This window comes from Chaetodon trifascialis, chromosome 20 (assembly GCF_039877785.1).
Source record: "Chaetodon trifascialis isolate fChaTrf1 chromosome 20, fChaTrf1.hap1, whole genome shotgun sequence".
Lineage (NCBI taxonomy): Eukaryota > Metazoa > Chordata > Actinopteri > Chaetodontiformes > Chaetodontidae > Chaetodon > Chaetodon trifascialis.
This window is the reverse complement of record NC_092075.1, coordinates 11,845,303-11,858,807: the sequence shown is the minus strand read 5'-3', so window position 1 is coordinate 11,858,807 and position 13,505 is coordinate 11,845,303. Positions and strand designations below refer to the sequence as shown.

At 41.6% G+C, this 13,505-nt stretch overlaps 1 protein-coding gene across 1 annotated transcript; it reads left to right on the top strand.

Annotated features, from left to right (window-relative positions):
* Positions 1-4,460: 4,460 nt before the first annotated feature.
* On the top strand, positions 4,461-11,711 carry LOC139348819 (keratin, type I cytoskeletal 18). The gene is made up of 9 exons (XM_070989171.1): positions 4,461-4,728; positions 4,891-5,016; positions 5,507-5,589; positions 5,763-5,919; positions 7,021-7,188; positions 7,399-7,524; positions 8,663-8,880; positions 10,377-10,405; positions 11,451-11,711. Exons 1-9 carry the CDS (start codon positions 4,465-4,467, stop codon positions 11,564-11,566), a joined length of 1,287 nt encoding a protein of 428 aa, XP_070845272.1. The 5' UTR covers positions 4,461-4,464; the 3' UTR covers positions 11,567-11,711.
* The last annotated feature ends 1,794 nt before the right edge of the window (positions 11,712-13,505 follow it).

Here is a 13,505-nt window from a genome sequence, read left to right as displayed (position 1 = left end):
CAATAGCAGCAAGAATAAAAAGGAGACTTGACTTCACATGGTGGGATATAGATTATAACATACAGTGTTTACTATTCCACAGTAGAAAAAGAATAAATAAGCACAGTAAAAAAATATGTAATATTGCAGAAGATATTTGCCTGGGTGTAATGTATATTAACAAATGTTAAACAAAGAGGTTAAAACATTAACACCATATATTAAGGGGCTTAAAGTATTTTTATTTTGATTCTTGCTCAAATCTAAACCCATTTGAAATAACATTTTAATTTGCCAAACACTTTAAAACATTGAAAAGCCCCTTCGGAGAGCCTGGTCAGCATAACTGGAAGACAGCAACAGTATTAGTGCAGCTTGTTGCTGCCCTCTTTTGGTAAGTGCTGGTATCTGCCATGTTGTGCACTTCACTTGTATTTACCTGCCTTCACCACATCGTGGAGATAAATTACAGCTGGAACACTGGAGATCATTGACTGGCAGCTGGTGTGAGGGTTAATGGGAATAAGCAGGAGCACAGGCAACCAGTGAAGATTGGATGAATTTGCAGTAATCAAATACAAATGTTGTTGTTTTGCTCTTTGTTTTTTGTCAGTCCATTATGTGAGCGACTTTAACTTTGTTCTGTTGCTCATTTCATCACTGGTTAGGACAATAGATGCTACTTAAGATCATGATTTTCTTTTACATTATTATATCTAAATCACTACTGCAAACGTTTTTTACAGTTAGCCCCTCGGAAATTTGAATGTCTTTTATGCTTGACATCTCATTTTCTATATGCAGCACATAATTGATTTTATACTTAGTCACAGCTATATATGAGCTAAAGCAGCCGTCATCACAGCACCACACAAGAGGTATCATTACTTTGATGAACTATGATCAGTGAATGAACGTGATGGTGAAGCTCTGAAACATAAAATGTCAGCTGAGCATTGAGAGGATTTTTTGCTGATGTTTCAGTGATGTTGCAGCTTATAAGGGCACAGATACATTGCAGAGAAGTGCAGTGACCGATTTATAAGTGATTCTGGAGTAAACAAGACAAATAAAAGCCAAAAACTGCTCTAATAATGATCCAGCTGTTCACTTTCTGCTCAAATACAACTTGCAGGAGCAAAATGCAAATAGAGACATTTGCAATGCAGAAAGACACAAAGAAATACTTTCATCTCACTTGGATTTGAATATGATGATATGCGGGGAAACACGTGGCTGACCTGCACCTTTTTGACATCACACATCCCTCCATGTTCCTCCAAGAGTTTGCATGGACAAAGTTCACCAGAGTTAGTTAGAGGGCAAATGAGAGGAACTACAGTTTCAGTTCTCCTGTGTGTGTGCTGTGTAAGCATGAGAGTGTGTGTGCGGTGTAGTCAGTAAATGGGAGTCAATATTGACCAGAGCAACATCTGTTAGTTACAGACCTTTATGAGATATTCTACAGAGAGAGAGAGAGAGAGAGAGAGAGAGAGAGAGAGAGAGAGAGAGAGAGAGAGAGAGAGAGAGAGATATCTTGCCTTTGTGGATTAGCATGTTAGCAAACATTAGCAAATGTTACCCCTGCAGCTGCATCTTTAGTCACAACTTTATTAACAACGACACATTTCCTGAGTGTCTCAGGATGTACAATTTAAGCTTTAATACATTTTGTGTCTGCATGTAAACAATCGTGATTAAAATACAGTCGGTCCTGATATTCTGGCCATCCTGACCTGTTTGAATAGAGGCTCTATACTCTGCTCCATGTTTGTTTCAAAGCAGGTTTTCTTTGTCCAAGTGACTCGTTGAATATTTTATCTCCGACAGGTAGAAGGGGGGTCAAGTTACAGCAAGATGACTGACTGCAGGACAGGAGGGTTCCAGAGAACTGCCTGCAGGCACCCATCCACATGCACACAGTAAAAGGATGATAGTGATACTAATGGTAATGAGATACATGAGGGGGCATGTTTTTTGGGATCTGTGATGCTGCTGGGTGGAAGCTGAGTACTGTCTAAATCTGCAGGTGATGTAGCATAAAGAGCAAGAGAGACTGCATATGGAGGAAGATGGGGTGGATGGATGGTCAAACAAACACAGGACTTTCACTCAGGAGGCCGCTGTTCTTGACCTGCGTGACACCGAAACTCAGCACTGACTTATCCAAGTTACACCACATATGTAACATTAGCATACTTATTTTGGTTTTGTTGCCTACACGCAAACAAACTGTGACTGTTTCTTTCAACTGAAGCAGGCAGCTTTAAGGTAAAAAGCTCTAAAAATCGACTGTCCACTACCTGCACAGCACCAAACAGCAGAGCGATCAGCTGGTAAACATAGAGGAGCATTTAGCAGCTAAAGAGCCTGATGGAGACCAACAGAGCTGAAAGTAGTGATTATTGACCTTACATTCGCCAGGTGGCTGGAACACAACTCCAAATAAATGATAATGTTGCTCCATGTGTGTTGGATATGTAACCGTGTTCACCATATCATCTTCATGTATGTCATTGTTCTCTTAACATCTGGTGCTCTGTCCTCAGTGTTTAAAGTCCACATTTTCTTAAAAAAATGTTTTGCTTATTGTTACTTTCCTTCATTGTCTGACCTTCACAGTGTAGAAAGATCATATCATACACAAATTACTAGTCCAGGGAGAGTATTTTTTATGTGTTTTAAAACATGTCTGGAGGCAATCTTTAAGTATGTAAATAAGTGTGCACGGTTCCTCTGAGTGATCTCATCTTTATCTGAGCAGTCTGAAACCATTCTCACAAGAAAGAGTGTATTAAGGTTGAAGTGAGTAATTCAAGAGGCAGTGCAGTAGTTTCTCTGTCTTATCTACCTTTTCTCAAAACCTCCCGGTGAAGTAAACACACCTCATGCTCAGAGCCAGCTCCTCCCTCTTCCTGCACACCTGCATATAAGCACACCTGTAGCATCAGCAGCACAGAGCCTGCTGTATTCCTCTGGATCCCGCTGCACTTCTATCGGAAGAAAAAACCCCGGTGAGTAGCATGCTTTTTAAGAAATTATTACCTTTTTAGCAATTAAATTGATAACATTTGATTGTTTAAATTATTTCCAGTGATTCTTTTGTTCTTTTGTTAAGCTTAATTGTCAGGACTATGAAAAAATGGAGCACTGATCTAAATTATGATTCCAATTGGAAAAAAAAAAGCTTCTTTACTCAAATGAATCAATTTTATTATTCACCTTCATTCCAAGTTGTCATCACACGCACATAAAAAAAGAGGGAGATGAAAGTCCATTTCCTGCTGAACAAAGTGTCTCCTTGTGTGACTGGAATTCATTCGGAATATTTTCACCATCATTTTCCCAACCTCTATCTTTCATCTGAACAAGGACCGTCTGTGTCCTGCTGGGCCCTTTGTAGTGTTGTGGGAACGGTGTTGCAAGGATCAAGTGACAGGGGGACAGAGAGGTTCCCTTGGCTGCTAAGCCACAAAAGCAAGACCTCTCTCTCTCTCTCTCTCTCTCTCTCTCTCTCTCTCTCTCTCTCTCTCTCACACACACACACACACACACACACACACACACACACACACACACAAAGACAAACTCTCCTGTATGTTTGACATCCATACACCAACTAGTCAAGCTTGAAGTCCAGGATGTGATGTGAACACACCTGTTAAACTTAGTATTAAATGAGGTTAAAAAAGTAGAGAGGTAGCATCACTGCAAAATGTTTGAACAGTACTTTAATAACGTTTAAACACATTTTCAGTCGTCTAAACCTTTGGGAAGGCTTCTGTTCTTTGGAGGCAGCTGAGTTTTTTTTCTTCTTCTTTCTCCTTGAATTGAAAATGCATCTTATTACCATAGTAATAGACTACAGGAGAGTGTTTGCCGTCCCAGTGAGAGGCTCTTCTGCCTCCCAGGGTTGAGCTCTACTCATTTACATTTTGATTTTACGCTGACTTGAGGTGGTTGTATTTGACTGGAGCCGAGATGGACAGACTGAAGTGGCTCTGACCATAAAGTCACTCGTCTCTTTGACGCAGATGGATAGTTTGAAAAGCCACTAGCCAGCTGTACATACACTCATTTAAATACTCCTTTTATCATTTCCAGTGGGCGTCCAGTGGTCTTCAATATAAGGCCTTACTTGTATTTAAGTCTGGAGAAATGCTAGAATAAAACACATTTGCTTAAGCGTCAAGAGCTTTTCTACAGCCAGATCTCATGTAACACTGGCTTTAAATGACTGCATCAGGTCAAACAGAAGCATTTGAAGTGATGTATATTTTGTATGACATCTATAATTTGATCATCCATCCACTCTGTCTTCAGAGAGATGAACCCTCAGGAGCTGTGATAGATGTAACGCATGTGATTGTTCTGTTTCTTTCTTCGTGTCTTGCCTCCATTTTGTCTTCAAGTTTACCAACGCAACCACTGTCTAATTCCCAGTCTTGTTGCTCTTTGTCTCCTCTGCCCTAACAGCCACCCATCATGGCCTCCAGCATGTCAGTGAGGAGTTACTCCATGAGCCGTCAGCCCTCCTTTTCCAGTCGTTCCCTGATGGACACCAGCCGCGCTCGCTCCCGTGCTTCGGTGTCTTTTGCCGCCGCCAGCCCGCTGAGCCGCTCAGCCTCTATCAGCCAGGATCTCAACGGGCCAATGAGCCTGCAGCTTAATGGAGTGCACGGCAACAGCACCAACGATAAGGAAGCTATGCAGAATCTCAACAACCGTCTGGCCAACTACCTGGACAAGGTCTGATAGATAAAACGATACCACTCTCTTAAGCTGCTGGTCGCCAGCCAAATGGGTGATGAGCGTATCTCCGTTTGCACGCAGACAAAGAAATGATTGTATTAGCGGCAAACAGAAACACTTGTATCATGAAACTGCTTCTTTTCTTTTTTCCTCCTCCAGGTGCGATCACTGGAGCGCTCCAACGCAGACCTGGAGATGAAGATCAAGCAGTTGATGCTCGACCGCATTCCCAAAGGTCATGACCTTGACTCCATGATGGCCCAAGCTCATGCCGTTGAGCAAGAGGTAGACATGACGGGACAGCCACACCACACATACGTTATAAACACCGTGCACTCAAACATTTGGAGATTTGTACTGTAAGTCTCAAACAAAGCTCAAGGTTATGAGGGCTTTAGTCATTTTACATAGACAAAACATTCCTGCAAACGTCAAAGTGTCGCATCTGCATCAGTAGATTCATCAGGGCCAGAATTTGACTCACACTTGATCTTTGAGTTAACTTGTTCTAAACGGAGCCCTGAGTGAAGTTAATGATTATTTTGACTGTTTTAACCAAACAGAAAAGTTACAGTTTAATGAAGCTGGAATGTGTTATCTCATTAAGGATTCAAATTTTGTCTTTTGTAACCGTTAATTATGCCACTATGTACAAATACTCAAACAAAAAGACTAAAATATGTGATACATAAAGCACCAAATGTTGAAGAACGTGTTCATGTAGTAGATCGCATTGTGAAGACTGGCTGTAATGAGGGATGTTAATATTTGTCAGGTGAGGAAGAAGACCTTGGAAAATGCTCGTCTCATGTTAGAGATCGATAACGCCAAACTGGCTGCTGACGACTTCAGAATCAAGTGAGTGATTAATGATTACAGTATGAGATAAATAACTGAAACTAGTGTCTTCCTTGATATGGCTTGTTGAGCCCTTCAGAGTTTAATCCAGGTCTTTGATGAAGGTTTTATTACATCAGCTTCATGCAATAACAGCCACTTCACATTTCTGCTATTTTCCTGGACTTCACCAGGTGGGAGACTGAGCTGGTGATGTGTCAGTCTGTGGAGCGAGACTGTGTTGCTCTGAAAAAGGCCAAGACTGACCACGAGCAGATCATCGCCTCTCTGAGGGGAGATCTGGACAGCCTGAAAGAGGAGCTTTACTTCCTGAAGAAAAACCATGAGGAGGTAAGCCTGTTTGTTAACTCTGTTTGCACTCCTTTTTCATCCCTTCTCTTCTTCGATCACATTCGTGTTGGTATGCGGATCTTTTAACACTGTTTTATCACATTTACTTTGCCTTCTCCATTACTTGACATTTGCTTCGTCTCGTTTTCGTTTGGCCCTCTCTCCTCTTCTCCAACCTGCCCTCACAAACAACAAGTTGTTTGATATCGGACTGACCCAATTTGGTGGACTCAAGAGGTCCATGTAGGGAGCGGGGGAGGTGGTCCTCTGGTTACAAGAGACAAAAGGAGCAGGTAGATCTGGTTTCCCAAACCTGCTCTTTCTGCCCAATCAGCTGATCTGAGGCGTCCGGACTACTGTCCTCTGGGGGGATGAGAAGCTGAGATAAACTAATGGTCTCTCACCAAAGGAAGGATTGACCTCCTATTTACTGAAACAGGATGTGAATAAGGATCAATGGATCCAATTCATTTAACAAGGTTTCAGGCTCACAATTTTACACTCTCTCATGACCTGCTGCAGAGGTTGACAACACATTTGAACAAATGAGCCAGGATGCTTTTGGCCTTATAATAGATCATGCACATGTATCATACATGCATGCTTATTATCTATGTATATTTATCTTACATGTGCCTGTTTGCGGCGTCTCTCAGGGTTTGCTGGGAAACACTGTTTCTCTCATGTGTCCACTTGTAAGGATACAACTCCTGTGCACAAAATCAAGAGTATATTTAAACTTTATTGTGCTACAAAGGCTGAGAAATTGTGTATGAATATGTATCAAGAAATGAGAGTGAAAGAGATTCATTGAGCATGCATGAGTAGAGAGCAGGTGCATCGTGTGTGTGTGTGTGTGTGTGTGTGTGTGTGTGTGTGTAAGGTGAGCTGTGCCATCAACTATTGATGGATAACATCTAAATAATGAAGATGGCCTCGCGTCTTCTCTGCCGGCCTGCAGTGTCTTATTCACAAACGTACTCCTGGTTCCATTTGTCACACATACACACAAGTCTATTCACACAAACATGCACATTTCAGTCGATTCATTGAAAGATAACACAGTGCAACCATAATTATTTAGTACTTCTGCCCCTGCAGGAACTGGAGCAGATGAAGTCTCGTATTGCCAGAGATGAGGTGAATGTGGAGGTGGACTCTGGTGCCAGCGGGCCGGAGCTGGGCAGCATTCTGTCTGACCTGCGTTCACAGTATGAGGGCATCGTCAAGAAGAACAAGGACCAAGCAGAGCAATGGTACCGCAAGAAGGTGTGGGGATTCAATACAATCATGTCTACATTAAAATATTTTGCCAGTTACTCCTGTCAGGCTGATCCTACTGTACAAAAGTCATCCAATAGCCCATACAAAGTTAGAAACAAATGCTACATTCAGCAGAGAAATAACAGAGTAATTGAGGGGAAACTAACAATTCTGGAATTCATTTCATAGTGTGCACTCTTGTGATTTTTCCTCCAGCTGGAGACAGTGCAGACTGAGGTGAAGGAGAGCAATGAGGCTCTGAGAGGAGCTCAGGGCGAGCTGATCGAGAGGCAGCGCTTCCTGCAGACCCTGGAGGTGGAGCTGGAGAGTCTGCACAAGCAGGTGAGCTGCTACACCTGAGGAGCGAGGTGACAAGTGGAGCGAAACGATAACATGAACACTCAAAGAGACACAAGAGATTTTATTCTAGATGCGGTGAGATTACATTTGGTGAAAGAGGTCATCAGAGGTGTTTCCATGTCCTCATCGTGAGGTTTCATACCTTTTGGCTCCATAAGAATGAAAGTAGAAAAAATGAGCTTGTGGTTCCAGGAGGGATTAACTAAGCCTGACGTGGTTGTGTTTTGGTTTAAAATTAATCATACAAGTCATATTTCTGCATTTGGAGCTGTGCAAACAAAACCTAATGCACATAAAGCTGTGCAAACACCACAAGCATGATTTTAAAATATGTTTATGAGTATTACCTTTTCACAAAGCCACGGTTAGTTATGGTATTGTGTTTAAGACAGGCTGGTTTTATCAGGGACTTATCGAATGACCACATAGAAAATCCTCACAGAGCTTCAGGTTCAGTCTCACTTACACCAGTTTTTTGATTTGTGCACATGTCCGTGCTATTGTATCATACATCTAGGAAATAGCTGGGAAAAAATCATTTTGTTTTTCTCTTTTTGTCTCATCCTGTGTTGACAGTAAACATGCTCTCCCACGCTGATAAGTCACGCAAGATCTTACAGGATTCAGTTGTTAAATTGCATGGGGGTTAGATGTGTAATCCTGTCTGAGCAGTGAATGTTTGTTTTGGATGCCAGGGCCTTGTCAGTTCTCAGGTATTTGGTAATAATGGTTTGGGAAGTAATTTCAGAATCAGGGGACTATGAGATTTGATTTCTGCTGGCAAACAAATTCTGAGGAAATGTGAGGAGGTTGAAAAGCCAAAACGTCTAATATCAGCCAACCTGAAGCATCACATTACTGTATGCAGGTTACAGTCAGTATTACAGTCAGTGCAGACGTTGTAATGATGGGTAAATGTTTGCAATCAAAGAATTATGAATAATTTTGGGCCTTTTCTTGGATTTGAGAACAAGTATTCACATGTTCCAGCTCAGCAGTCTTTTAATTGATAAACTGATATGACCATGGACAACATTCAAAGCACACAGGAGTAACTTTAAACCCAGGTATGCTGATGAAGAACGTTAGCTCTCTTATTATTTTCCTTTCCTCTCCTCAGATAGCAGCGCTGGAAGGTAACCTGGGCGAGACGGGTCAGAAATACTCTGCTGAGATGGAGCGGCTGCAGGCCACCCTGAGCCAGCTCGAGGACGACCTGTCCCAGCTCAGGCTGGACATGCAGCGCACCAAGACCGACTACGAGCAGCTCCTCCGCATCAAGCAGAACCTGGAAATGGAGATCGCCACCTACAGGCGTCTGCTGGAGGGAGAGGAAACGTGAGTTTTCACCAGACTCATGAAGAAATGGGAGAATTAATGCAAAAGTGGAAGGAAAATTATGGTTTATTACAATATGGTCCTTATTTTGACCACATTTCCTATCGGTAACAATAACATTGTACTCACTAAGTTAAGATATCTGGGAATGCTGGAACGCCACTAAAAAGAAGTTTGACTGAACAAGAACCATGACAGACAATCATACAGGTTTTAAACAAACCCCATGTTATTCAAACTCATTTGGAAGAGGAAACAGGCAGAATGTTAAATTACTAACTAAACTGTACATTGTAAACATCCATCACAGTTTACAGACCAACTTGCTGGTTAGACAATGATGCTTATCAGTTTTCCTTAGAAGTGAGGCATGAGCACACTCACTTCTGGTTTGGACGGTCTGGTTAAACTGCTGTCATGTTTCTTAAGGTGTGTTTTCACAGAAAAGCAGCTTTGGTGCATGCCTCCACCAGTACTGTGATGTGTGTTGCAACAGCTCTGCACGGCTGTCAGCAGTGCATCCACCACAGCAGGGATGGGCCAAAACTATACCTGTCAACTCTGGGATTTGAAAATAAGGGAAATTTTCCAGCATCCTGCCCTGGGCTTTCCCACCACCCTTACCACTGTTCACACACCCCTCACATTTGGAAAAGGCTACACACAGTGAATCCTAAAATCAACAATTTAAGGCAGCCACCTGCCTTAAAATGTAGTTCCTTCATTAAGTAAATGAAGCGGTTGGGTGGTCAGAATCAGATGCCTGATTGAAGGTGAAATGCTGCATCATATACATGAAAACACAAAAGGGCAGATAAATTCAGCTATTAGTTTCTTTATGCAAATTAAGTACACTATTCCCTCACTGTGATTCGCTGTTGGAACAGCATTGTGTTTCTGAATGTCACTTGTTACTATGGTGGGGATATTGTTGTCATAACCGAGAGAAATGATGGGTAACACTGCAAAAATAAGTCCCAGGTTGTCATGAACCATGATTTTACTTCTGCTTTCAGCTTTGTTTTTTATCACCTTTCATTATTTAAAGTGGACTTAGATGAGATTTGGATGACGAAATCAGTACTACTCTCATATCTGTCCTCTAGCCTATTAGTTTAGCTTGGCATACAGAATAGGGGCGGGGGAACAGCAGCTTGGATCAGTCAAAACTTACGTGAAACCACAACTTGTCATGTTTCGCCTTGCTTTGTGTACAGATTAAACAAATTAGACATAACTTGTTAAGTCATGAGCTCTAAAGGTGCTGGGAGGCGAATTTTATTACCTTTGGACTGAGCCAAGCTTGCTGTTTCCCCCTGCTTATGTTAAGCTAAGCTAACCTGCTGCTGACCCCGGCCTCATGCTTGACTGACTGAATGAATAAGTTTTCCCATCTAACTCTCAAAGGCAGCAAATAGGCATATTTCCCAAAATGCTAAACTGTTCCTTTAAATGTGTTCAACTGAAGTGTAACATGTTTCCTTTTTGCCCCTCAGAGTCAAGGAAGTGCCTCCTCCACCAAAAAGTGAGTGCTTGGCTTTTGATTTATAGCTGATAAAAGAAAGTGAAGTCACGACTTGAATGTCAGGATAACAGAACGGCATCCAAGCACATAATTATCTAATAGCTCATTAGCAAAGAGTGATTCATTCATTTCGAATGCCTCTTATCCCAACCTGAGGCACGCATCAGGGCATCAGGGAGTTAAGGAGTGACTAAAGCTGTAATGATGAGGGAGATAAGTTGAGCAAACTGTTCACAAATGTTTATTCAACCTTATATGGGATTGTATGTGAAGCAGAGACAGACACATTTGCTTTCACACACACCCAAGAGGCCCAGGACTAATCATTGTTTTACGAGCCTCAAAACAATGCAAGCACCGCTAATAGCTCAGCTCCTATAGCAACAAATGTGGGTGTGAAAACATTTATCCCAATGTTGTAACCGTGTCTTAATGCGACTGAGTCACGCTGCGGGATCAACGAGCTACAAGCGGTTTATAAAATTGTTCATCTTGGTCTCACGGCGTCAAAACCCTGGAGACAACACAGAATCCCAGACAGTGAGGTCCTTCAAGAGACAGGAGAGTTGAATGCAGCTTTTACAAAACAAGTCATTTCAGAGAGAATTGCACAAAGTCTATCACTGAGTAGCTGTTGAGACATGAGCAGCTTGTTTAGTCCAGCTCACACACAGCCGCTCAGTGTTCAAGCATTTCAAACTGCATCAGGGAAAATAACACAGACTGCACAGACAGCATTAAAATGACTCAGATCGTTTTTTTAATCTCATGGTTTCTAATCTTTTCTCTCCTCCTCCTCTAATTTCTTCCACCTCATGTCATCTCATCTCTTCCGTTCACCTTTTAATCAATATGTTATCTCACCTGGTCCTCTCACTCCTCTCTTCCATCTCATCCTGTGTCATCTCTTTTCATAGCAGCTTACTTTCTCACCAGTGTAAATCTCATGTGATCCCATTCAAATTCATCTCCTCTTTACTCATCTCTCCTCCTCCACCCCATCCCTCTCATCCCATTTCATTTATCCTCATCTCTTTCTGTGCAGAGGAGCCTGACGTTCGCACCAGGAAGATTGTGAAGGTGGTGACTCAGACGATGGTCAACGGCAAAGTGGTGGACGAGTCCAGCGAGGTGGAGCAGATCGAGGAGACCAAGAAATAAATAAGAAAACAGAAAGTAGCAGAAAGTGACACAAGGATTTGCAGAGAGAGAGAAGAAATTAAAAGAGTGTCAGGATATCATTTCAGTTTGGGTATCATCTATTCTTAAAACAAAGGAGATATTGTTTTGAATTGGGTGGTTTTTTTTGGGGGGGGGGGACTGCTCGACTATTAATGTCTTGTGTTTTCAGAGAAACGTTTCCCCACAGCGGACCCATCAGTTCTGCTGTGATCAGCTGTTTGTTTCTGGAGAAAATGCAGCAAACATACGTCCAGTGCTGCTTCAGCTGTGCATGCTTATTTTGAAAAGAGAGGGTGTGTGTGTGTGTGTGTGTGTGTGTGTGTGTGTGTGCGAGACCAACAGACTAACCATCGTCATACTGTTTTACTAATAAAATGTTTTGTAGTTAAACAAGATATTTATTTGTTAGTGTGGCTATGTTTACTTTAGCAAATGCAATACGTACTTTTACTACCTTTACAAAAATATCATTTTACTTTATTTGCTGATTTTGTGTTTTCACTCTGCGTAAATAAAGCTTCTTTAATCCATCTGATGTGTTAATATTCTTGTGTCAGTCCTGTATGGTGTTAGAAATTGTATTGGCACTGAATAATAGAGCATAACATTAAAAATTATTCCATCTTATTTTGCTATATTTTTGATTTTGATGTGTTTTTCAATGACAATCTCATGATTTTGTTCTTAATGTCACACGGAGAAAACATAAGCACTGAATATGAGCTCACACTTGATGAGAATTTTCAGATAAAATAAGATAAAACTTTATTAATCCCACGTCTGGGAAATTAAGTAAATAATAAATAAACTCACATTAAATATAAAGATTGTGGATGAGTTAGTTTTTCGCAGCCAACTTCACTTTGCTTACAGCTATTTGCAATATATATTTTGAATTTTGCAATACTGCAGTAATCTACATAAGTTACACACAAGAAAAATCACACGTTATTTCTTTACATCTTCTTAAGGTTTGGGGTGTTCATCTGTCTCAGAGTGAGGTAAAATTACATTCACTCATATTCAAAAAAGAAATGCTTTGTTGCTTGTCCATCCATCCATCCACTTTCTATACCGCCTATCCCTTTCGGGGTTGCGGGGGGGCTGGAGCCTATCCCAGCTTCAACGGGCGGGAGGCGGGGTACACCCTGAACCGGTCGCCAGCTAAATGCAGGGCAACATGCAAAGACAGACAACCATTCACGCTCACACTCACACCTAGGGGCAATTTAGAGTCACCAATTAACCTAATGAGCATGTTTTTGGTCTGTGGGAGGAAGCCGGAGTACCCGGAGAGAACCCACGCATGCACGGGAAGAACATGCAAAACTTCGCACAGAAAGGCCCTGCCCGGGGATCAAACCAGCAACCTTCTTGCTGTGAGCACGCGCACTACCTGCTTTGCGCCACCGTGCCGCCCGCTTTGTTGCTTGTTTATCACATATATCATTAGGATTTCCTGTAATGATTCATGGAAACTTTTGATGGTTAAAGTTTTCCTTTTTAAAATGACTGCAGAAAGTTTTAAGATCAATGCACCTTAAAAATTAAAAAAATGGGGCGAACATGAAATCAAAAGAAAACAGATGGAAGGGAGAGAAACATTTGCTTATTATTAGCATTGTGAGTAATTCCCCACAGTTATTACAGGGGTGGACACACCTGTTGTCATTGAGGTTAGTTGTGAAATAATGTCATCATCAGCCAGAAAACGGTCTGCAGGTCTTTCATCAAAGACTCTTCAGAGACAACTCCTGTTAAAAGATTTTTAAGGAAGATTTTATCTGTAATGACCTCAAATACACAACTCCACTGTATCTGAGGCCAACTCCACTCAATTAATGCTATTAACTATGGCTTTTACATGTTCAATCTTTCAACTGTGCAAACATTTTCAGGTTGCTTCCGAAAGTTCATC

What these genes read in the sequence shown, in the direction of transcription:
- LOC139348819 (XM_070989171.1), top strand. Translation starts at nt 4,465, where the DNA reads ATGGCCTCCAGCATGTCAGTGAGGAGTTACTCCATGAGCCGTCAGCCC. An exon ending in GCTGACGACTTCAGAATCAA is followed by an intron (nt 5,590 to 5,762) that starts GTGAGTGATTAA and finishes GGACTTCACCAG; the next exon opens with GTGGGAGACTGAGCTGGTGA. An exon ending in CTGCTGGAGGGAGAGGAAAC is followed by an intron (nt 8,881 to 10,376) that starts GTGAGTTTTCAC and finishes TTTGCCCCTCAG; the next exon opens with AGTCAAGGAAGTGCCTCCTC.